General features: G+C 48.0%; 1 protein-coding gene across 1 annotated transcript in view; it reads right to left on the minus strand.

Annotated features, from left to right (window-relative positions):
• Nucleotides 1-11474: 11474 nt before the first annotated feature.
• Nucleotides 11475-25250, minus strand: part of DNAH9 (dynein axonemal heavy chain 9) — a 204454-nt gene continuing 190678 nt past the window's right edge. Inside the window, exons 70-71 of the mRNA XM_086473546.1 lie at nt 17445-17834; nt 11475-11702 (exon numbers count right to left, since the gene is read on the minus strand). Coding sequence (XP_086329672.1) covers nt 11475-11702; nt 17445-17834 — 618 coding nt within the window. The remainder of the gene's footprint in view (nt 11703-17444; nt 17835-25250) is intronic.

The raw sequence follows: 25250 nt of genomic DNA on the forward strand, positions 1-25250 counted from the left end.
AAGTCAACCAAGTGCGTTGAGCCCAGTAGATACTAACATCCTCGTCTAACAACAGATGGTGGAATTCGTTCCTCTGCTTTAGTGAATGCAGGCTGTAACGGGTCTGCGTGGCAAGGTTTTGGTAGTGGGGGGGTTACAGGGGTGGCTTCTGTACGAAGCTGCTAGAAGTCTCCCCTGTGTCAGATACAGCCCATGCCAGCCGGCTTTAAGACGGACCCGCCGCTGGCCAAGGCCGAGCCCATCAGCGACAGCGTTTTTCGCCTCTGGGACAACGTATTTAAGAGAGTGAAGAAGTTGTTGTGCAGCAGGAATTGCTGCGAGTGAGAGGAGTGAGAATATGGGAGAGAAACATCCTGCAGACACCCAGGTCAGTGCAGAAGGAGGGGCAGGAGATGCTCCAGGTGCCAGAGCAGCGATTCCCCTGCGGCCTGTGGTGAAGACCACGGTGAGGCAGGCTGTGCCCCTGCAGCCCGTGGGCGGTGGAGCAGATGACTGCCTACACCCCGTGGAGGGCCCCACACCGGAGCAGGTGGATCCCTGAAGGAGGCTGTGACCCCGTGGGAAGCCTGCACCGGAGCAGGCTCCTGGCAGGACCTGTGGCCCGTGGAGAGAGAGCAGCCCCCGCTGGAGCAGGTTTGCTGCTGGTGACCCCGTGAGGGGGCTGACGCCGGAGCAGTCGGTTCCTGAAGGACGGCACCCCATGGAGGAGACTAACACTGGAGCAGTTCATGAAGGACTGAACCCGTGGGAAGACTCATGCTGGAGAAGTCACGAAGGACTTTATCCCGTGAGGGGGACCCCACATTGGAGCAGGGGAAACGTGTGAGGAGTCCTCCCCCTGAGGAGGAAGGAGCGGCAGAAAACAGCAGTGTGATGAACTGACCCCAACCCCCATTCCCTGATTTCCCCCTGTGCCGCTGGGGGAGGAGGGAGAAAAAAACGGGATCAAAGTTAAGCCTGGGAAAGGAGGGAGGGGTGGGGGGAAGGTGTTTTAAGATTTGGTTTTATTTCTCATTACTCCTCTCTGAGTTAATTGGTAATAAATTACATTTCCCTTCAGTCGAGTCTGGTTTGCCCGTGACGGTAACTGCTGAGTGATCTCCCTGTCCTGATCTCAACCCCACAAGCCTGTTGTTGTTTTTTTCTCTCCTCTCTCCTGTCCAGTTAAGGAGGGGGAGTGATAGAGTGGCTTTGGTGGGCACCTGGCATTTTGGCCAGGGTCAACCCACCACACAGGCAAATGTCTCCCACCATACAAAATCTGCATGGAAAACACAAGGCTCTGGCACCCACCCTCCAAAGCACAGACTTGACTAGAGCACATGTCATGGGTCCCTGTAGGCCTCCTCCAAAAGCCTCAGGAACAGGCGGAGGGAGACACTTTGTGTCTGTCTTGATCGTCCCTTGACACAGGGCCAGGATGCACTTCCACACCTGACCCTAGAAATTATACCCAGTGTCATAGTTCAGATAAAGCCTAGGGACAAATCACGCCTGGAGGTGTTTGTGTCTGCACAGAAGTCAATTTAATGACAACAGGCTTCATCCTCCTAACTTACTTCTGCCCTTTCTGCATTTCTTCTAGAAGTTTTCCCCACTCTTTGATGTAGGACCTGACCCAATGGAAGGAATCCCAGTGGGTGACTGTAATTTTGCCTGCTACAAGCTTTCTCCCAGTGTCTTCAGCTTCCCTCAGCAATTTTCCACGTCTCACAGTTCTGGTTTGTGAAGAATTCTTTTTTTCTTCCTTTTCAGTTGTTCTGTATTCAGCATTATTTGCAGTTGCTGACACCATCTATCCTCCAGGCTTTTAGTCAGGACTACCTCTCTGCTTGTGGCTTTTTGCTTCCAAATGCCTTTGTTTAAAGAATTTTTAGGTTTTGTTAGCTTTCTTTTTCCCCTCTACAATTTTCTATTCGTAATAATCATTAATCTCTAGAACTCAGTCCTTTCGAAGAACAGATAATTAATTTCCAGAGCTGACATCTTTCTTCACTGTAATTAGATCCATATCCATGTTCCCTTGTGCCTCATGTGGTGCCTTTTGTGCTGGAAAGTGAGGGCTGGATCTCGTGATGCTTTCAGCTTTCTGCTTGTGGCCTCCAACATGTCTCCTGGGCAGCAAGTGCTATGGTAGCACCTCTCCTCTCCCCATGTTTTATGCAATCAGCAGCAAGAAATACTCCTTGGATGGGAGGATCTCGCAGGGCAGAGGATGATGCACAGATTAGAGGCATGAGTGGCAGGAGGTGTGCTGGAGTCTCCCTATTTTGGCAACAAATGGAAGAAATCTACCAACAATAAGCTCATTTTGTGGTGGATAACTGACAGTTCTCAACTCTCAGCCTGGTCCAAGCACGAGCTAAACCTCTTAATGGATTCAAAGCAGATGCACATCGCTTATCACAAACCCAAGAAACGTCACAGGGTTTTAAAAGGAGGTGAAGAGGGAATGCCCTCAGCTTCCCCCCCACCCCAAAATGTGCCAGGCAAAACCAGGCCACTGAGTCTCAGGGCTCCCCAGCTCCTCCGAAAGCTGAGCTCAGCTGTGCATGGACAGCATCTTCCTCTTTAGCACCTCACGCTGCCCCTTGCAGAGCTGGCCCCGAGCCATGGGCACACATGTAGGTAGGAGGACAGCTGTGTCACACGGTCAGCTCAGCCACCTGGTGCTGGGTGATGTTCTCAACGGGACAATGGTGGTACCCTGGAGGACTGGAAGAGCAAGATGCTCTAATGAACAGCCTGGTCAGCACGGGCCCAAGCAGCATTGCCTGGGGTGGGACACTAGCTGGTTTCGACATGCTAGTGCTGCTGCTGCAGCCTGTGCTCGGCAGTCCTGGGTTACCCCAGCAGCTTCCCAATAAAACTGCAGCTCAGAGCCCAGCAGAAGCATCTCAGGGGCATCCTGCTACATCGGACACGGAAGATGAGACAGGGGTCATGGACATCTAGTGTGACCCCTGGCTCAGGGCATCTCTGTTGGTGCCTGTCTCTCACAGGGTGTGTGTGGGGACGCAACCCACAGGGCTCCCCCTCTTTGGTGCTCAGGCCATGGTGGTGGTGGAACACCTGTGGCACCGTAAGGCAGATGCAGCCTGTGTGATCTGTCCCTGATTTCCCAGCAGAGTGGTGCTCACAGAGCTGTGTGAGCTGGCTGCAGAGAGCACGGTCTGCACCCGAGCCCCACAAGAAAATCAATGAGGGCTCAGCCAGCAGCTCCAGTCACTGCTTTAAGGTACATAAGCCAGTCCTTGCCTGAAAGTTGTTACTCAAAACCCTATCATTGCCCCATGGCTCTTCATTCTCCCATAGACCACCATTCCCCTGCGGACCATTGTCTTCTGCTGCACTTGCCAGTGCTCATGGGATCTCAAGGCTCAAAGGACTCAGCTCTGAAGGTCTTCCATCACACTGTCTTTAAAGCTTGGGCCTGGGAAGAGGCTTGCCATCCACCTGGGCTCCTTCAACACAGGCCTGGCCCAGGTGCTGCCCACAAGCTGGGTCTGCCCTTGGAGATGGAGGCAGAGCAGGCAGGCAAGAATGGGCCTGCCAGGATGCAAGTCCAACTCCATCTTCTCATATGGTGTACTGCCCGTGCTGCCTCCTTGGAGGGGCTGGTGGTGCAGCCACGGAGGCACTGTGGGCTGTGACCCTCAGATGTGACACAGATGGGGACTCCTGCCCAGGAGGCTGGTGTGAAAGCGGGCAAGTTGGAGTCTGCACAAGGAGGAACAGCTTCTGTGCACGTTCTGCTCAAGTCATCCCAGCTTCCCAGGTAAATACTCCAATTAGGAGACTAATTACCTCAGCTTGTACTAGCTTTCTTGGCTGGAGGTGTCTCCACGTGTTTAACACCAGGACCTTCTCCCAGCTCCAGTCTGAGCAGGCCTTGCATTACCCATGGGCAGCCGCCACCTCTAGCCATTATTGAGTAACTTTCTGAAGAGAGCTAAAACACACTGTGTTCAGCAATACACCTCAGACAGCAATTTATTTCTCATTATCTAATAATTTTCCTCCTATCTGCTGCTTCTTCACAATAACATTACAGTAATTAATTGAAAACACTTGATAAGTAGACAGTGCACAGTTAAAGTGTAGGCAACATCACAGTAATCCAGTTCTACAAAAAGCACACAGCGATGGCAGATGGGAAGCAAGGCAGGATTTCAAAGATGTTTTGTTCAGATTTATCCTGTCTCTATTCTGACAAACTGAATGGACACATCTAGCCAGCTAATCTGCCAGGCTGCAGCTAACAGAACTCTTATTTCACTTCAACAATTGTGCATTCACTGTGTAATTTTCTAAGGCCCTTCGAACCCCGCCTGTCTCTTATAATCATTTCCCTATTTACGCAGTCCCACATGTACCAGGTGCTTTGATGACTCTCAAGCATGATTCTGCAGTAAAACCTCTGTTAAACAAAGCAGATGACACATCGTATGTCTTGTGTTTGTCTTCAGCAGAAATCCAATGCAAAGTCTCAAGTCAGATTCTCACGCGAATACTTTAAATGCCAGGGTCTCCAGGGCTGTGGGGCCTATTTGATAATCTGCACAAAACTCCCATCATGGACATGAGCCATTTTTTCTTGTGCAACTTGCATCGAACCTCGCACACAATACTACAAATATCCTGATTTTCCCAAGGAAGCATTTTCATCAGTAAGATGAGGGTACCTGAAATAGCCCTTCCCAGAAACAGGAGGTGTTGTAGACACTGGAGCTATCACAGCTGGCAGCTCCCCCCATCCCAGCTCCTGTTGTACTCTTGGAAACATCGAGACAAGATACTGAACGCAGACTTGGGGTTTCGGCACTAATCAAAATGAACGCTGTAAGAGTGTCTTAAAAGTGAACCCTAAAGTTTGCACTCAGGTGAGCAGGTTTCAAAACCTCTAGGTGATGCATTTATAGCCTCAAACAGTCCTTCTGCATTAACAGGCATGCTAGTACTCAAATTAGAAGGGCTGCTTATAACTCCGTGAATGTCTTCTACAGTCTAAAAGCTTTTTAAATGAGGTTCACAGCCATTAACAAAGTAAATATATTTGGAGATTTGTTTGGGCAATTACAGTCATTTAAAAAACTATGCATAATAACGGACACGAATCTAATAAGCCATTGCTAATTAAATGTATTAATGCCACTTTGTAAAATGAATGCATCTAGCTGATACTTTACAGCTAGTTTTGTTCTGTAAATAATTGGGCAGCGATTCATGCAGAATTTGCATCACTGGGCATTGCCAGTGCCTGATAATAGTTGCAGTTTGCCCCAGTGGAACCAATCTACTGACTACCAACCAGGTTCTCCTTTTATGTGTCTAGTCTACATTTTCCTTTGCTCTGTGAGAAACAGTTGCAGTAGAATGGGGCTGGTTAACCCCAAAATATGGGACACCATTACAAAACATTTGTGAAGTGCTCAAAGCTTTGAAATGTGCTCCTCTGCCAAGTATAACTTGCAGCAGGTACAACACTCCCAGGCTGTGGAAAAGCCATTTCTCTGTCCTGGGGGAGTTCGTTAAATTTTACCTAATATTAAGTGCTCGATAGCACAATTTTCCTTCTTTCACTTCCATCCCTTTGGAAAATGCCAGCAGCCTGCAGTTAACTAATTGACCACAGACCTTTCGAGGGTGCTGTGAAGTGTGAGCAGCGGCAGAGACACACAGAAAGGATGAGAGCTAGTCTGGGCTCCCCTGGCCATCCAGTACCTGGCCTTGCATGTGAAATCATAGGATGCAGGATCTAGCTGAACTCCTAGGACAGGGCAAAGAGGAAGGACACACAGGCTTGACCTTTAGTATGAGAAAGCTCCCCATCTCAGTCTGACATGGTGACTCCTGGCCTCCGTCTGCAGTGGGCTAAGAGACCCGGGGCACTTTGGCAGATCCTGATCTTACCATGAGAGCGCTAAGATGGGTCGGATGAATCAGTCAGTACTTGAGACTATGTCTTTCTGCCGGCTATGAAGTATGCCCAGAGAGTAGCTCAAAGGATGACTAAAGCTGGGGCACACAGATGTTGTGCTGGGAGTCCAGCTGGTGAGCAAGCCCAGTGCTCAAGAGGTGACAGACTGCACTGACTTTGCATTCAAAGCCTCCTGCTGATGTAAAAGGGGCAAAGCTGGGACAATGCAAACAAAAAGGACTAATTTTTATCTTATTTTTCCTTGGCAAAAATTGAGATGTGATTTCCCCAAACATACATGGTTTGCAGCAGTAGCTCCTTTGCAGCTGGAAAAGCCCCACTCATGTGTGCAGCCTTGCAGGCCTGGCTACTGTCACAGACTTCAGCTGTGCAGAGACAAGGAAAGCACACCCTTGGCTTGGCCCTGCAGGATGCCATGCCCAGACCCAGGCAAAACATGATTGCTCCAGGCTCTGACCTGCTGCAAGTCATACAAAGACAATCAGGTTCCTTCAACCAGGAGAGTAGCATCACCCAACTCTCTGAAATCACCGTGTCCTGCCATGAGGGGCTGAACACTTGCTCCCCAGGAGAAAATGCCAGTCCCTCAGCTTAATCAGATGACTTAGAGGATGAACTACCTGGGTCCTCAGCCCCACCGTGGATGGCTCGCTGCATGGTTTCTGCTGGCACTCATCAGTTTGCCAAAGGCCAGAGGGCCTTTTTCCTAGATGTTTAGGAGAGTCTCACCCTTGGGTGAAGTGGGTGCTCAGGGAGGACACGAGCAGCAGCAGACATAGTCTGGTCAGTGGGGAGAGGTAAAATGTGAGAGAGATCACCTTGGTCTGAAAGAAAAGTCAGCCTAAAAAAAATGTGCATAAGGAATCCTGACTTCTCACTTTCCCCAGCCTCCAGTTAAATCCCAAGTCCTCCAAGCAGTGATCCACTAGTTGGAGAGTGATGTGTGAACACACTGATGGCCACAGGGCTCCTCTGCCTTCAAGAGCGAAACTCTGTTTGGTCTTTGTTTTTCTGCATTGGTCCAGAAACATTTACCTGCTTTTTAAAATCTTTGTGTTTACTCCATTTATGACCAGTGTTGGTTTTTGTGGAGAAGGAAGGGTTGGGGCTGCAGCAGGCCGGGGGAGGTGAGTGATGAAGCTGGGATGAAGGAGAGGGGTTAGGACTTAGGGGTCTGTCGGCCAGATGAGCAGCCCCAGGGCTGAGCCTGGAGACTGGTCTCATGAGACTTGTTCCAATGATGGAAAAGACACTTCCCAGGATCTCCAGCTTTCCCTAAACATGAGCAACCACGTGGGCCACTGCTGCCAAACTGCCCTAACTGTCCCACTGCCCTACTGCCCTGCTGCTGCAGCTGCACCGCCCAACCACCCCAGCTGCCTGCCCTGTTCCGGGTCAACCTCAGATCTGCCTTGGATGTCATCCAAAGTGCTGCAGCCCCACCAGCCCCGGAGCCTCAGCATTGGGATGTGCCGGCTCTGGGGATGGGGTCCTTGGCTGCTCAGCCCCTTCCACGCGAACAAGGGCAAAGAGCGGGAAGGAAGGTGCATGCTGGAAATGCCGAGTGGGCAGCTATCTCCAAGAGGTCATGAACAGAAAATGTTCACCTTTGACTAATGCATCACTGCTAACGAACAGGCTGACGAGCTGTATTTAATTGCCTGGTTTAGGCAGACACGGCTGGAAAATCTCACGCCTGTCAGATTTTTTTCTCCCCTTAAAGTGCCAAATTATTCACTATCCTCTTGTAGCGTTTTGCAGCCAACTCTTTCCTGTGATGATTTTCAAAGGATGAAGAATGAGCATCCTGGTGACATTTCTAGTATCTATAAATATCTCCCCACTACCCCGCCTGCCCAACTGGTGAATTATGCAGGAAGATATATATAATAAAACAATTGGATCCATTTTGTTGTCAACATCCCATTCTTCTTCAGCTGGCAAGAGGACAGCCCAGGCTATTGCTCTGGAAAGAGCAAGTAGTGCCTGGGGAATTACTGAACTTACCCTTTCCTGTAGGTACAAGACATGTTGGAGGGCAACACCAAGCAGAGAGGCCCTAGTATGCTGGAAAAAGGAAGACGGGTGCTCTGTTTATGCCACTAAACCTCCCACATGGTGAAATACATGGAGAATGTAATGCACCTAACTTTGCAAAGCTGTGGGAAGTGACCGGTTTACATTACCTATTTAATTGGCAGGTTTTAATTTGAATTGGGAAGGATTTAATTTAATGCCATCACTTTCCCTAGCTAACAGATATTTCTAGCCAGATACCCATTATGTGGCGTAGTCTACAGATTCTGTTACCTCATTTATGGGTTAAGAGGTATTTTAAAATAAGAAGCTTAAGACAGCTCTCTCCATTGGGCTAGATATTTGCAGATGTCTTTTGCTAAGCCATAACTGGCTGCTTCATCGTGAGTTTTTTGGGACTGTGCCTTGGGAGACGATGTCTGGCAATTAAACAAACTTCTTACCAGAAAGTTTTCCCACCTTACCTTGATCCAGAAGGTTGTTGTTCTCCAGGACTGCAAAGACAAGGATTTTGCATCGCCTCTTTCCTGCAGGAAGACAGCTGCTATGTTCCCCAGACCAAGAGAGTTACTGTGGATCTCCTGCAAAGCCTGAGGACTTTACCCTTTTGCGTTGCTCTGGGTAGGAGGACAGTAGGCTGGGGAAAGGCGATAGGCTAGACTGACAGAGAGTTGACCATGTCCCCATCAGTGTGCACTGAGGCCAGCCGTAAAGATGTCCAGCTTGATAAGAGGCTCTGAGAAACCAAACGCCACCCACAGAAATGCTGTCGTGGTTTAACCCCAGTAGGCAGCCAAGCACCACACATCCACTTGCTCCCTCCCTCCCAGTAGGATGTGGGAGAGAATCGGAAGGGTAGAAGTGCAAAAACTCATGGGCCGAGATAAAGACAATTTAATAGGTAAAGCCATAAGCGAATGGCACGTAAGGCTGCACAGAGCTGCTCCGAACACAGGATCTTTTCCCAGCAGGCCAGGGAAGGGTGGCAGTACAAGGTGTATAGTGACAAAAAAGGAGGGACTGTGGTGCCTCCTGGGAGTTTCTTGGGGCACAGCAGGACCATGCAACACACCCAAGCTTCCAGGCACTGCAACACACAGAGCACAGCAGAACTCAGAGAGGGACTTCAGTGCTGTTGCTTCCTGGATTTTGGCTTTGTGTTTGTTGGGAGACTTCACACGTACCCTCCTCTTTAGGAGGTTCTGGCTGAGGAACAGTCTGTTGAAAACTCTGATTTATAGGCCTCTCTGGAAAGCTTTCTCTGTAGAGCTCTCAAGTGAGGCTGGCAGGCTCCTGCTCATTGAGACACAGCAACAGGCTTGGCCCAGGTTTCAGAGGAGCCTTTTGCAGCATTCCTGAAACGGCCAGGTTGGGCTTGGTGACATATGGTAGGTCAGGGTGGGCTCAGTAAGACACAGCAAGTAATCCCCACATACCCTTTGTGGTTTGTACGTGAGCTCTTACCCATCTTCCCCCCAAGATCTGCTCCACCATCCCCAGCACTGCACATGCACCACATCTGCATTTGAGGCCAATAGACAGTCTCGTACTGCTGCTGCTTGTTCCAGGTGCAAATGCATTGCTGGGCAACCCAGAGGACATGGTACCTGGGACCCGCTGCCCCCGCCAGCCCACTACTCTTTCCTGTCTACTGGTGTGCAAGGACTCCTGTGATGCTGAGCTCCAAACTCAGCTGGGAAGCGTGATTTCTAACCTGGAGGTAGATCCTTCTCCCATGATTGCCATGGCCATACCACAGGCTGACCAAGCCCAGCTCACCTCATTTAAGAACTCTAGCAGTTAAACATCTTGCACTGAGCACTCCGTTTCTTCACAGTGAGCGCAGGGAAACCAGAGTGGGATCTGACCTCTCTTTGATAACCACTGCAGGATGAGGTGGGATGACCAAGTCCCTCATGGGGTATCAGGACAGCTTCAGGTTACTCACTCAGACCTGCAGGTCTCTCCAGGCTGTGGAGTGGGGGTTCCTATAAACCCCACAGCTGCCTGGAAACAGGATCCTGGAAGTTTCAATGCCATCATGTAGGCAATGGGAACAGAGCTGGCTGGTGATCCTCCCCTCTCCCCAGCTGGTGCTAAACACCTGAGCCTGTTCAGGGGCAGCTCTGGTGAGTGGGGACCTTGCAAGATGAGGCAGTGTTTGTCGAGATGTTCATTGACTTTGGGGATTCATCTGTGTAACAGGGTTGGTAGTGTTCCCACAGGAGGGTCACAGTCCCTGCTGGAGGCCTGAGTCTGGCTGTGAGATTGTCACCTGTCGCTGGGTTCGGGTGGAAAAGTTTGGGTGTGCTCATCGGTGCTAATTCCACTAAGACCAAATCCTCTGCACATCTGCCAACTTCCTCTTCCCTCCTGGGCAGCCTCCCCGCCGACACGCGAGCTGACACCTGCAGTGAGCTCAGAGATGGCAGTGAACACCACCGGCGAAAACCCCGTAGCTACTTGCATGGTGAGGGGCAGGGGGACGCTGTGTACCAAATGAGGAAGAGAAACGGCAAATACTAGACAGAGGCAGGGCCCTGCGCTGTGCAGCCAAGCACTGCAGGCTGCGCGGAGAGCGTGGCACGGCTCCATTTCCCCAGGCAACCAACCCCACTTCTCACATTTCCTAGCTCCCAAGTGCTCAGCTCCTGCAGCCCAGAGCCCTGCTCTATCTGGCTGGCTCATCAGGATTATGCACACCCCAGTCAGCCCTCTCTGTGTTTTCTGTTCGAGAAACACATCGGTTCTCACCCACTCCATTTGTAATTATAAATGCAACGATCCAATCCATCGGCTGCCTTTGTCCCACATGACCCTGCGTGCACTCGCCATACAGTGAGTAAACGTGTGATGCAGGCCTCCAGGCAGTTTTTAGAGACTAGTCCAGGAATAATCATTTTTATTAGTAAATTCCTATCATTATGAAATACTCTTCTTAAATAATCCTCGTGCTGTATTTTTACTGTTGATTACATTAAGCACGTTAGATGTTAACACTATTTTCAGTGTTTCTAAAATTTACAGGAATATTAGCAAGAAACAGTTTATGTCCACAACACCTGATCTCACAATTTTCAACACCACACAAATGACAAAGAAACTCATGTATAGAAAAGAATAAGGTCTGAAGAATTTCGCAGGTCACTGGACTATAAGGATTTTGGAGAAGACCACTGACTTCAAAAATACTTTGCATCACAAAAAGGAAATGAACATGAAATTCAGATTTAAGCTTAGCACTCTCTGAGTGTGGAAGATCTGACTGTAGGTTGGGATGTTCCAGTGCAGCACTGTAGGAGTTACAGGATATTGACTTACAGCAGCCAAGAATCTGGTCCACACGTCCTTCTGCACCTCTGTCACCTCTTCACAGGCTCTATTTAGGCTACGTGCCCAGTACTTAGAAAGATGGAATATCTCAGGATATTATTTTTTTAATTATCTGTGAAAAACATTGTGAGGGATTTGCAAATGAGGTGCTCTGCTGGTGAGCCTAGATCTGTAGCAGCAATGCAACACCAGCGAGCACCCACTTGGAAGGATTTTCTCTAGTTTTAAGGTTAAAAGTCCACACATAAGTTGGCCCTCTTTGGCGTGTTTTGTATACAGGACATGGGTACACACTACGCATATCTTGTTTGTCAGCCGGAATGGCTTTGATGAAAATGACAGGCATGGCTGGGGTTAGTTCCTTGAGCCTGGCATCTGTGATTATCCCAGCCTACAAAGGAAAGAAGACAAAGTCTTAGTTAGATTTCCAAGATAGCCATTAGCTGTAGCCTGATACTCATGATCCTCTGTAATGTTTATACAAGCTGGTCTTACTGGAGAAGAGCAAACATCTTTCCTGAAATCAAGGAGGTGGATGAGTCCTTCTAAGGTAAGGAGGGTCTGGATCAAACACCTACCCTGTTTCATCAGCAGCCTCCCTCAAGTGTAGCTTATTCCAAGAGTATAGATGCCTGCTCTCATCAGATGCTCAAACCCACACACACCTGAGCAGGACCTTGTGGGGGAACAACATTCCTGGCTACATCCAGCCACATCACCCTCATGCGGCTCTTACCTCAAGGTTTTGCCAGGCCAGAACCACCTTGTGGGAAGCGCTGCTTGTGCCAGGAGCAGTTGTGGACACTGAACGGGGTGGGATGGAGAACAACACTTACTTGAGAAGAGTCTGAAAGGCACCAAGTAAGTGTCCCACCACACCACCAAAATTTGAGCATGACCTGGGATACACTTGTCTGGGCAATGAATGCACGCAGTATTTTGTGCGGCCCCAAAAAAAACCACAGGCTTGTTTCCACTCTCATAGGTGCTCACACCAGCAAGGGGGATTCAGAAGGACTGTTCCTGAGGGACTACTATAATTAAATAACAAGTCCACATAATATAAATAACAAGTTGAGCAATAACTTGTAATAACATATAAACAACAAGTTAAGTAGGCTGACCAACCCAGGAGAAGGATAGTGTGCTCTCAGGGGACTAAATCAATGGCTTCTTTCTCTAACTTGGGTCTCTCCGGCAACTTCTGTTTCTCTTTCTAACAATAAAATCCCCTACACATCAATCAGTTTCCAGGAAAGTTTCCCAAATCGCTTAATGGAGGCTAGAGAGACCAAATGAAAACAAATATAGAAATGGAAATAAATGTTAGTGCTAAAGAAACTGCCTCTCACTGCAGCTTAGCTTCACTTATCGTTATTTCAAATGCTCTTAACTCAGAGTTCTGGGATAAGATTCCACCTCTCTAATAGTTGCTTTAGTTCTGCAAATGAGTGAAGAAAAGTAATCCCTCTTACACCATACCTCAGTTTAATTGTACTAAATGCCATCTGTAATACCAAGCTATGATAAATCCAAATCTGATTTAGGATTTTATATTTCCAACGTGCCGATTAAATAATTATTATAATACCTTGCAAAGAAGCTATTTATCAAATGTTACTGTGTGCTCTTCTTAAATCCACATCTTTCATTTCTGAGCCTGGATTTTGATCAGATCTCTTTTTTTACTGCTGACAATACTTCAAATCAAATTTCCAAGATATATTTGTCCTATTTCTGGGTTAACAAGAGTTGAAATATTCCCGAGGTATCTCTGCGGAACATATCACTTTGTTATGTCTGGGCTGATTTGCATTTGCATTTTTTATCGCTCTCTTCATCAGAAATTAATTCTACTCTGAAAGCAATTTTCCCTAAGTACTGGCACAGCACACCTGGTAAAAAGCCTCTGTTTTGTGCTCAGAGAGCTCAGGCCTCAGATCACACAGACGCCTTCACTCCTGCTTCTTCTGGCTTCTCAACAGCCAATTTGAAGAATGGACACATATCAATGGGTCCAAAGACACAAAAGGACCGGCACAAGCCGGGACCGCTAATAGATGGACCCAAATACACACGCAGTAAGCCAATATCCCCTCCCACTCAGCTGCATTTTGAGGTGTTACTAGCACAAGCACACGTGCACCACAGCTAATTTGGGGTCATCTGGCTTCAAGACCTTCAGCACGGCTTGATTGTCTTTCAGAGAGAATTGCATCTGTCTGCAGGGAAGGGAGGCTGGTGATCTGAGCAGTAGTGTAGCCAGCAGGGAACATCACTCCGAGGTGGCCCAGAGATTGCTGGGGCGAGTGGCTTCAGCTGGACATGGTGAACGACAAAAAGAGCCATCCATGGAGCACGCAGTGAAGAAGACCTAATGATGCCCAGTAAAGCCAAATAAGAGCGGAATTTTTATCATTGAGTAGTTTAAGAATTGAGATACAGATGGAAAAGGGTTTTCCAAGTTACTAATTTTTCAAAACAACCATAATTAAGAGCTTGGCTGTTCACAGCACAATTTGCAAGTGTCCACTCCCTGGCTGCATTGTTAGTTTATCACTGGCACCTCAGCTTGAGCCACACCCTACTCCCGCTCACAAATACAGGGGCATTACTGACATCTGCAGGAAAAGGCTTCATATGGTGTCCCGGCTCACCCCTCCGGGAAAAAAGTCAATCTGTGATGCTGGAGGTTTGATGTACCTGGTGCCTCTGCGGAAGAACACGGCGGGCTGTGATGTTTGGGACTGTAGCACCAGAACTGGGCTGTGCCAGGGCTGGGTTGCACACTGAGCTGCTTTCATCTGCATCCACTGCTGGGAGCATCCCAGCGTGAGTGGTGTGCAACTGTCCCCGAAGATACCGAGCTACTTGAACCATCAGATAAACGTGACTGTTCCTTGCCACACAGATCAGCCCTTCTGAGCCTCCCCACTGGTTTAAGACCGGCGCTTTGCGTAGGACTAGCTTTAAAAGGTACACAGAAACCACAGCTGGTGTGGCTTGAAGGAGGCACAATACGCTCAGCGTTAAGCCGCTGCTCAGCTCTGTGCACTGACTGCAGCTCTTCCCAGGACGAGGTGGTGTGCTGTCTACACCCGGCAAAGCTCCATGTGGCACACGTGGTGCAAACCCCACCTCTCCCCTTGTCCTGTCATGCTCCAGTACCCTTGGTGAGCAGCAGGGCACATGCTTGGCATCAAACCCTCCACTGCTGGGAGCAAGAAAGCCAGGAATCAGCCATCAATCTCCCATGGCTTGAGATAAAATGTCTCATAGCGTCACCAGACAAACTATCTCTCACTGAGTCCCACCAATTTTTAACAGTGCTGCAGCAACAGCTCATTTGGACTCAAAACAACCTGCTTGGTTTCATTTCATCTAATAGCTGCCTGCTGTTTTGTAATGAATGTTTTATAAATTTAAGACACCCAAGGGCAAACATAAATGTTTAAATAAATAGAAAAATGTGAGTAGCAGAACATAGAGAGACTTTTTCCTTTTTTGGAGGCAAAATCTAAGTATGAAATACTCTTTCAAAAGTGGAGGTCTTCCCCAGAGGAGTGCTTCTAAACATGACCTATCTCTGATTCCTATCAGAGGATTAATTTGGATGGAGTATACAACCCATAACAACTGTGCACTTCTTTTAAAAATGCTGTACCCATTAATAGATATTGGTGCTCGCTGGATTACAGGTAAAATGAACGGTTGCACTAGGTGGAAACGATATTTCAGTGTGAGCAGCAACATATGAAAACACTCTTTCCTTTCTGAAATAAATTGAAGTGTGATACCCAGATATTATGAATGGTTCTATAAACACGATTGCTCAGTATCTTTCAATCACAAGGAAAATGTAACGAGAAAAACACGTTTACTAAAGTCTGGATGGTCTCTGAAGACAAACCTCATTGCTGAATGCAATCACCCATACAGGTTATTGGAGGGGGGCAAAGGGGAGAAGTCACGTGTTTCCCAAAAGATTTCTGGCTTTGCACCACCAAAACTTCTCACTCTTCACTTCCACCACCACTTGGGGACGGGTGAAACCTAGGCAGAACTTAGCCATTTTGACTGTTATATTTTCTAGTAATGGTGGTAATGATTGTAAAGGAAAACATAACAGCAGCCACTGGAGGTTGTTTTTAATGGAGTATTCCATATGCGAGACAAGGAATTTTTTTTAAAACTTTCTCTGTATTGCTGTGTCCAGCTGATGTGCATCAGCTTAAAATGTCAGTGTTTGAGGGTAACAGAAATCCAGTGCTCCCTGTCGTAAGGGGTTATGATCTCTGAGAGTGACAAGGGGTTTTGTATGGCAGTCACACCAGAGGCTACAGGGAACTGCAGGACCAAGGTTTGGGAAAAGGTCTGGGCTGGTCTCTGTTCTGCTGCTGTGAGTTCTGCTATTAGCAGAGCCAAAAAACACAGAGTCAGGAGATCTGACCTTATGCCCATGTGAGATCTTTACTGCAATCTTCTGGCAGAGCCTTTGCCAATGTTCCTGACTGCCTGTGGCTTTCCAGACCAAATGCGCATGTCAACCCATTTCCAGAGAGAAAACGGCCTGGAGCTCTGACCTTCCCAAGGACTTGTGATAAAATACACTGGATGCCATCAGTTGGTGAGTTCAAACCTTGGCCTAATTTCCTGTCCTTCATGGAAAACTATTGCAGAGAGGGTGCTGAAAAATAAGTGGAGAGTATTAGATCTGAATTGCAAAGTCAAGCTGGCACACAGCGTGTAACAGGCAGGGCCTCTCTCCTCAGCATCCTGCCACCAAGCCCCACAACAGATAAAGGAGGGTCTTCAAGGTTAAGGCTCTAAAGAGCTGCTTCTGAAATAAAAGCTGCTTCTTGCAAGAGGGTAAACTTGACACAGATAAGTGAGTTCTGGGTGACACACTTTGATCAGCCTTCACTCTCTCACAGAACACTGGCAGCAGGAGCATCGCACTGGATGCCCAGAGTAGGAGCTACGTGAACCCCTGCCATTTCATTCTCGCACGCAGCACAGACTGGGATTCGTGGTACCACAGGCTGGGCAGCTCGGAGGACGAAGCCCAGTGGGGATTTGTCAGCCTAATGGCTGTCGTTCTGCAGACTGCGCTCCCAACAGCTGATAACTGTCAGAAGGAATGACAGGGACAATTGTGCTCCTCTGGGAGGCTGCTCTGAGACGTGCACTGCAACGGGCGCGCTGACAGCGCTATGGGCGGGAAACAACCCATGTACGAGCTTCCCTTCAGGTGCTCGGTGGGTGGGTACAGTTCTCCCCTTGGCTGCCCTGAGACTGGCTGTGCTACAACTGAACGGTGTTGGGCCACATCCAGAAGGGGAAAGAAGAAGAGCGAGTGCCACCCACGCTGCCCTGTTCATCCAGGATCAGCCTACCCCCCACCTCCCCATGCTGAGTCGTCAGCCTGAGTCTGCATTGACCATAAAGGTTTGACTTTCATGCCAGTTTATTTGGCACCCTAAGGTCATGGCTAAAGGATGTGATTAATTTTTGGTCACAAACCCTATCTATGCAGATTACATCCTGCAGCACTCCACAGTGGAAGGACAGTGGTCTGGAATTCACACATCCCACTCATTCAGCTCTGGGGATGTGAAGATGTAGGAAATCGGAGTCCTTTCCTTTCTCCCCACTGCTGCTAAACAGGCAACAGAGGAGTGACACCGCAAAAGTCTGCCCTGTCACTTTTGGAGGCAGCAGTGAAATCAAAACCATGGGAAGGTGCACAGACAATACAGCCCTGAGAGGAACCCGTGTCTTCTCTCTGTAGTAACACCACGAGCACTCACCGCTGTTCAGTCAATGTACACCGAGGTTGAGATTCACCTTGTAAAAACTAGACATACCGGTCCAAGTTGGCCACCCTGAACTCCCTTCACAGCCATGGAACAGACAGCTCCAAGGGGTGATTCATCTGACCACCTTGGACACCCACTCCAGCCTGCAGCAGCAAGGCCCATCTTTGACATCTTTCCCATTCCTGAAGAGGCAACTCCTATGACTATTTTAAAGGAGCGCCTGTCTGGGCTGAGAGGTTCCCCAGAGTACAGTACCAAGCAATACAGGCATAACATCTACGGCTCTCTCAACACAAGAGCCTTGGTGAGCTTACCAGTGCATCCCAGCGCGCACCCTCCATGAACAAACCGTGGACATACGCCCCTTCCCGGGGAGGACTGGCAAAATCTTCTCTGTTCTTTTTCGTCACATCGCACTGCAAGATCATCTTGTCCAAAGGCCATTCATTCTTTCGGGCTGTGGACTGCATGATGGCTGTCAGGAAAGACTGGGGATTGAAGAACCCAGCAAGCCACACTGAGGACAGTAAGGAAAAGTCTCCTGTCCAGGCTTCCAGCTCCTTGATGCGAGTGAGGAGGTCAGCAAACCATGTGCCCAGGCTGGCCGTGCAAGGGTAAGCCTTCTTTATCCAGGACTCGGGCACCATGTCCAAGAAGAGGGCATTCTGCAAGTTCTCCATGTCACTTGTCATGGTCAGTTCTCCCTGAGTGAGAAAAGGTACAATTACAACTGACAGCTGTTTAACCTGAACAAAGCCTGTTTGAAAGCAGAAGCTGAGCTAGGAAGCGCAGAAGAGCGTGACACCCTACACAGTCAGTAGTGTTTACATACTCTGAATTTCTTCATGAATTTTAGGTTTTCATGAACACCTTCTGTTGCATATTCCTGCATCCTCATCTCCCCTACTGTAAAAATACTACGTGGAGGAAAAGTTGCGTAACAGAATCACAGCGAGCATGGGTGTCCCTTAGTTGTCCCAGTGCTGTTTCTGTTTTCTCTCATTAACTGCAGATCTTTATAGGGCAGATTTGCAGTTGTGCAAAGCTGTTCTCACTTGTGCTGGCAGGGCAGGATAAGGGAATCTCAGATGATCTACTCCAAAACTGTTCAAATGTTTGTTATGTCAAGTCCTATCCCCCTCCTCTCCTCCACTTCCCTCCACTCACCTCCTCCTTTATTACTTTGCAGTGCAAGTCTTTCTTTTTGACTTCACATGTTGTCTGCAAATGTAATCACAGTTTCTTTCACAGCAGGGAAACACACAACAAATTAAGATATGATTCAGTGAAGTGAGAGATAAAGAAAGGTTTGACTTTTCCTTTATCCAGCCACTAGCTATTTTTAAAGCTTTCAGAAATCTGTATTTTGCCCAGGCAGGAGAAGAGTTGGAACATCACTGCATGGCCGAAACCGGGGTCTGAACAGCAATTACAACATCCCTCTTGAACTTCTGGTACTCTGCAGAGGGTCCCCAGTGCCTGGTAGTTTAAGATGGAGAAAATTCCTGCTGTATCCAGATGAAATTACATTAAATCTAAGCCAGAGATTCCTGGATGGTACCAATGCTGAAAGGGCAGCCAAGATCGGCCGTTAAGAGATGCAGCAGTTTGTGCAGCAGGTTGCCCAGAGGGGCACACAGACAGGGCTCACAAACGACGCCGAGAGCAGCATAGACTTGCTTCGCAGTGGTGGTGACGTGCCACGGGGCGTTCTTCCCAGCACTATTGGGAGCAACTGTCCCTGACATGGCAGAGGCCTCAGCTCCGAGCAAGCTCCTGATGGAGGCTGCGGCTCATCATGTCTGGGACTGCAGGCAGTGCCTGGAGCTTCTCACTAAGCCTGGAGTGGGAGGCTGTCTCCTTGCCTGTAGGAGATGTGTGTTGGTGGGGGACCTGTGCCACCAAGTAGAGGATCTGCAACAGGAGGCCAGCAAACTCTTAAGTGTCAGAAATGATGAGAAAGAGACCAACTGGATCTTGTCTGAGACCCTGCAGATATAAGAGGACCCTCAACTCCCAACAGTATCGAAGGAAGGCAGGCAGAGCCTGTGCCTATCTGCTTGGGAAAGGGACACTCCCACGATGGTAAAGGCTGGAAGCTTGTGACTTCCAGCAAGAGGAGCAAGGCTCCTGTTCCTTCTGCAGATCTGAAGCTACAGAACAGGTTTGGTGCCCAGGTAGGAGATGAGGTGTTGGGAGCTCTGTCCATCAAAGCATCCATGCTGATGAAGCCTGAGCCATGCAGCAGCAGAGGAGAGATCAATGAGTGACAGTAGTAGGTGACTCCCTGCTGCAGAGGACAGAGGCCCAACCTGTCTTGCTGTCTGAGGGCATTTACTGCATTCTGGGAGCTTGGATCCAGGACACTGTGGCAAGACTTTTGAGTTGTGTCCAGCCCTTAGACTACTACCCCTTCACACTTTTCCACAGGGTCACCAATGATACACAAAGATGGGTGTGCTGCCATTCAGAGGGACCTGGAGAATTGAGCTGAGAATAACTTCATGAAGTTCAACAGAGGGAAATGCTAAGTCTTGCACCTAAGGAGGAATAACCCCATGCACCAGTACCTGCTGGGGACCAACTGCCTGGAAAACAGTTGCAGGAAAGGACCTGGAAGTCCTATTGGACAAGCAGCTGAGCAGAAGTCAGCAATGTGCCCCTGCAGCAAAGAAGGTCACCAATGTCCTGGGCTGCATCAGAAGGAGCATTGCCAGCAGGTTAATGGCAGCACTCTGCTCAGCAGTGGCGAGGCCACATCTGGTATGCTGGGTCTAGTGCTGCGGTTGTTCAGCCTCAAGAAGAAACAGCTCAGGGGGGATCTTTTCAGTACCTATAAATATCTGATGGTAGGAAGTAAAAAAGATGGAGCCAGACACTTCTCACTGGTGTCCAGTGACAGGACAAGAGGCAGTGGGAACAACCTGAAACACAGGACATTCCACTGAAATACAAGTACAAAGGTTTTTACTGTGAGAGTGGTTGAACACTGGAGCAGGTTACCCAGAGAGGCGGTGGAGTCTCCACCCTCGGAAATCTTCAAAACTGCACAGGGCATGGCCTTAGGCAACGCACTCTGCCTGACCCTGCTTTGAGCACAGGGTTGGATCAGGCGATCTCCAGAACAATTGATCTGTGATCCTGTGACGCCCAAGCCAAGCAGTCTGCAAAGACAAAAACTTGCAAGTGCAGGCTCAGCTTCTACTGGTATGTAATGCCCTTCACAGTGTAAATCTTTGCATGCCCTGTGCTGAGCTAGAGGGGTACAACACACCACAGCAGTTCGGAGGCTTATAGCTAATGTCAATCACTGGTTTGCCTTCTAAGTACTTACTTTTGTCCCCTTATCATTTTGCCAAAAATCATCTGACTTACGATTTCTCTTTGCCTCAGGCTGAGTGTTTTTGGAAAGATTAACTGAAATCACTTGAGCCATTGCTGAGAACGAGGGTGAGGGAATTGGGTCAGTCTATTCACATTAAAAAATTCCAACTGTTCTTTCACAGGAGTTCAGTGCCTCCAGCCATGAGGTCAGCAGAGGTGCCCTTTACTGGGGCCACAAAAATCTATGAAGCTTTAGCAAAAGTTGGAATCCACTTAAAGCCGTCCCAACACGTGTTTAGCAACGCTTGTCAGAGTCCAGCAGTTAAAAACCTTTGCAGTTTGTTCCTGTGCTGACCATGCCCCACAGAGCTCTGGTTTGCAGGTGACGCTGACATGCTACAGCAGGACAAGGTCACAGCCCAGCCAGACCATGGGAGAGCAGTAACGAGTGCCCTTGTTGGTGGCACATGCTGCTTCTGGCACTGGCAAGAGGAAGCAGGCTCAGGGCTGAGCGGTCAGGACTTTGGGCAAACAAGCCTGGCAGCACTCCTGGGTTAGCGAGCACTTTCTCAACGGAAGTGCGCTGCAGAGACCGGACTCCCAAGCTTGGAATACGACTTGTCATCAGAACAGAAATCCTCTGATCTAACCCCACTGTTGCAAACGCAACACTCAGAGCTGCCGGATGGCAGCTTAAACCGAGGGCTTGGATGCACGTCTGCCCTGTACGCGGTGTTCACGAAAGGGAGGAAGGCACTGGCAGTGTCTGCTCTAGCACTCCTGCCTTTTTAGTACTTGACTTACAACCCTTACTTTTTTTTTTTTCCTTTTTCATTCCCGTGAAAGTTTCTAAACATCCACAATAAAATTCATTTTGTCTGGCAATAAGCAAGGGCAGTACTTTGAGGTGATGTGTCTCCCCAGCACCTACCAATTCAAACCTGAACTGAGAGCACTTTTGTACTGCCCCCATGCCTGGAAGACACTGCAGACCTGGGATCTCCAGTCAGAGTTGCCCTCCTTCCAAGATCGGTGGTTTCCCATCTGGAAACCCCCTCCCTGGGAAAATGTTAATCTCCCAACAGGATGGACTGGTACAAGGCATTATTAAACCTCTGCTCCAAACACGACTTGTTAAAAGTGTTAAGCTTTTAAAGGCACGAAGCATCTGAACCTGCTGGGTTTCCCCATGGAGAACAGATTTCTGATGGATAGAGAAAATCATGTGTACAAAGGTTTTAAGAGGGTCTTTTAACACTCCTGAAGCTAAAAGCAACAAATAAGGTTAAATGAAAAGGTGGAAGCAAGAGTATTTGCAATTAGTCCTAAAACATGAGGAACAAGTGTAACCACCTTTCAAAATACACTTCACCTTCTGTCATTTCATGTGAGCAGGGACCAGGTAAGTCTCTGACAGTAAATCATCTCATTATTTCTATTCAACGATTTTACACTTGCAGGAAATCTCAAAATTATGGGTTACCTGGTAAAAGGTCTCTAAAGTCCTGGATAATTCCAAGCACAAGGGTCAAACACAAATGAAAGATGTCTCATGTTGGTATTTGCCATGAAGTGACAAAGAAATACAAACACAGTGCGCGTCCCGTGATTTTCCTCTTGGGCATCTGAGCTGCTTCACTTTATCTACAACACACTTTAAGACAACTTACTGACCCACAATTAAAGCTCACACAACAGAAAAGCACTGGGGGTCTAATCAGAGGGGCTGGTAATGAGCTTCACGAGGATGTCAAGATGATTTGACCTCATCAGGGGACAGTTGCCGTGGCTTTGTTATTTAGCAACTTCTGCTGGCACACAAACACTGAAGTATCATTGCGGTTCCTCCTTCGTTCGTACCACATGGGTTGTCATCCCCCGTCTCAGGAGAACATAGACACTGGGAGGACCTGTTCAACAGGCTGGTCTCTGGCTGAAGCCATGGCAAGACCATGCAGGAAGAAAAAAAGTCTGAGGGGCAAAGTACTGCACTGGTCACAGCAGGACACTGAGAACCACAGGGCCTTCTAATAGTGACAATCAGAAGTATTTTGCCCTCCTGGAAAGGTTTCAAAGCAGGCAAAAATATTGCAGAATGTATGCAAGCAGTCAAATTGATTTAAAGACATAACTCTTGTGATCATATATCATGTCTAGTTTTACTTTCAGAAAGTAAATGAATTAGCAAAGGTAATTCTCAGGAAGGCTTAAGAAAAGTGATTTTTAAAGCCTGTGCACTCAAGCATACCTGTTGGAATCTCCTGTGAGGGTTCAAAACATCTATAGCAGCTATCTTATATAGTTCTCCAAACACAATTATGCATAAATTTGCATTTCAGATGCTGAATACTAAAGTGCATCAGGAATGATTCAAATTACTTTTTTTTTTTTTTTTCCAAAATGCTTGGAGTAATCTTCATTAAAGACACCCTTGAAGGAAATCCTAATCAGCCTGAAGACATTCCCTCAAGATGAGTGGACTATTGTCACAAATTGTTAAGGTTGTTTGCACTTGATACAGCGAAATACCCAGACAGCCTTACAAAAGTTGGTTGTACCTCATTCTTTTATAACATTTATTATTCTCATTTTGGAGGATTATCTTTCACTGAAGTAGCAAAATAGAAAATCTGCTCGCAAAAATTACACTGGGTACAACATTAACATGCAAGTGCTTCAGCCCAGCCTCTGGTCTCACCGAAGTCATCCAGAACAAAGGGCTTTGAAAAGCAACACACCAGTTATTTTTGATGGCTACCAGTCTATCGCAATTTCTCTTCCTCTTAATGGGATGTCTCCTATTTTTGGACCAAACAATCACTTTCTGCTACACAGACACAATGAATTATTCAAAAATTCAAATTAGGCATGACATTTCCAAATTGCCTTCTTTTAGCAGATAGTCAGTTAAAAACAATAAGACTTGCTTTCGCTGTATTTTATTTATTCCCTTCTGAGATCTGTCGTTCCTGTTATGCAAACTCTCCTCCTCCGAGTGCTGGCAGTAAAGGTCCCCAATCCCAGAGATTAACGTGCATTAACAGCTCTCATAGGAGCTGCTCTCAGAAGGAACAATTAAAGAACGATTTCTCTCCCAAACCGAGTATGAGACCTAGCTGCCAAGTCAGGACAGCAGCACTGCCTACAGGAAGAGCCCACAGCAGGACCAAGCATCCCTGGCCCTTACGTGGTACCCAGGGCATGGGAAGGGCCTCCTGGGGGATGCTAGTCAGTGGCGCCGGTCATGCATGATGTCTAACTCAGATTTTCAGAGACCCACATGCAACCTCTGCTTGTGGGCACAGAAGAATTGCCCACGGTGTTATCTCAGACCCTTCAAATTTGTCTCTTCAGCATGCACAAGGTGAAGAAATGCTAACACAAACAGATACTGGTACCAATCTGCTCTTCAGGAGTCCTTCAGTCCTAGCCCTATGGTGTCTCTGAAACACACTGTAGGTACTGAACATGTTGGGACCAACCTCTGTAGTCACCAGAGGTGCCTTTTTTGCAGATACCATCTCAATTACTTGGCAAGATTTGTAGCAGGGGGTTGAGGAGGAATTTGCACCCTGTATTATTGCCTGATTTCTGTGGTTTATTTTGTCTGTGGTTTATTTAAGCCCACACATCCACTTATTCCCCCTACCAATATTAAATAGGTTATTCTTCTCCACACTAAATCTAATTGCTACACGTCGTCCCAGTTACAATTATATCTTGTTTGGTGCTCCAGGATTGAAACGTTAAATCACTTCTGTTTACCTGTGTCAGGAAACAGAATTTTCAATTCCACTGCCTTATGCTGGAAAATAAAGAAAATCTGTTTATAATAAACTACATAAATATCAGCCTGTCTTGAAACGGATTGCACATACTGGGCCACCACGAAGTGTATATGATATGTCTCTCTCCTTAATCAAGCAAATCAAGAAAATATGCATGAGTGGTGAAGGCAACGCAGAAACATCTGAGCTAGCGTGGACGGCAGCTGCTGGTTTCACAGCACAACGTGGCTGGGGTTTAGAAGCAGCCTAGTGCTATCCCTACTGCTAGCTGCAGCCGTCTGAAATCCCAGAGCCAACCCTAGCACCTCTGTCTGCATGCTGCGGATATGTTCTTTGAAGACGTCTCTTCAAAGCTGCCCTCAGGAGAGGGTTGGGATTGTCACTCAGTCTCAGGACAGGTCCTCCTTGCTCACCTCTCAGCTCTTTCTACTAACGGGGTCATACAAAGTAGTCGCAGTCCCTTCCAATGCAATGGTTCCCACGCTATGCAAAGTATTTTTGCGAGCTGATTTTCTGGCAAAATGGGACGACAACCTGTCATTCAGGAAACAATGGGACAGGGACCGCTCAGCGACTGATGTCCTTAATTGCTGCCTCACACGATGAAATCAGGGAACAACTTTGTGTCGATGGTGCAGGGGAGACATCAGGGTAGCACTGAAGCCACCAGCTTTGTGCTGGAAGCTCCAGGCAGCATTCCTTTTCTACACTTAGGCCTTTCCAAGGGATGTGCAGCACTTGGCTATGGTGAAGAGTCTTTTGGCATGACAAGGTGAAGGCGAAACGTTGCTACAGGGCCCCAGGGCTAACTATGCAGGTCCTCACTTGCAGTGCAATCTGATCTAGGCTGGTTTATCCCCTAATGGGAAGTCAGTAGCCTTTTATATTTTGTCCCACCAACGGCCTGGGAGGGGATTTGGCAGATGACCTCCTCTACCAGTGGATGCATCCTCAAAGTACAGCCTTTCGGCACATCGTGTTGAACCTAGAAATATGCATTCTGCCTGG

Source organism: Leptosomus discolor, chromosome 15 (genome assembly GCF_034619465.1).
Source record: "Leptosomus discolor isolate bLepDis1 chromosome 15, bLepDis1.hap2, whole genome shotgun sequence".
Lineage (NCBI taxonomy): Eukaryota > Metazoa > Chordata > Aves > Leptosomiformes > Leptosomidae > Leptosomus > Leptosomus discolor.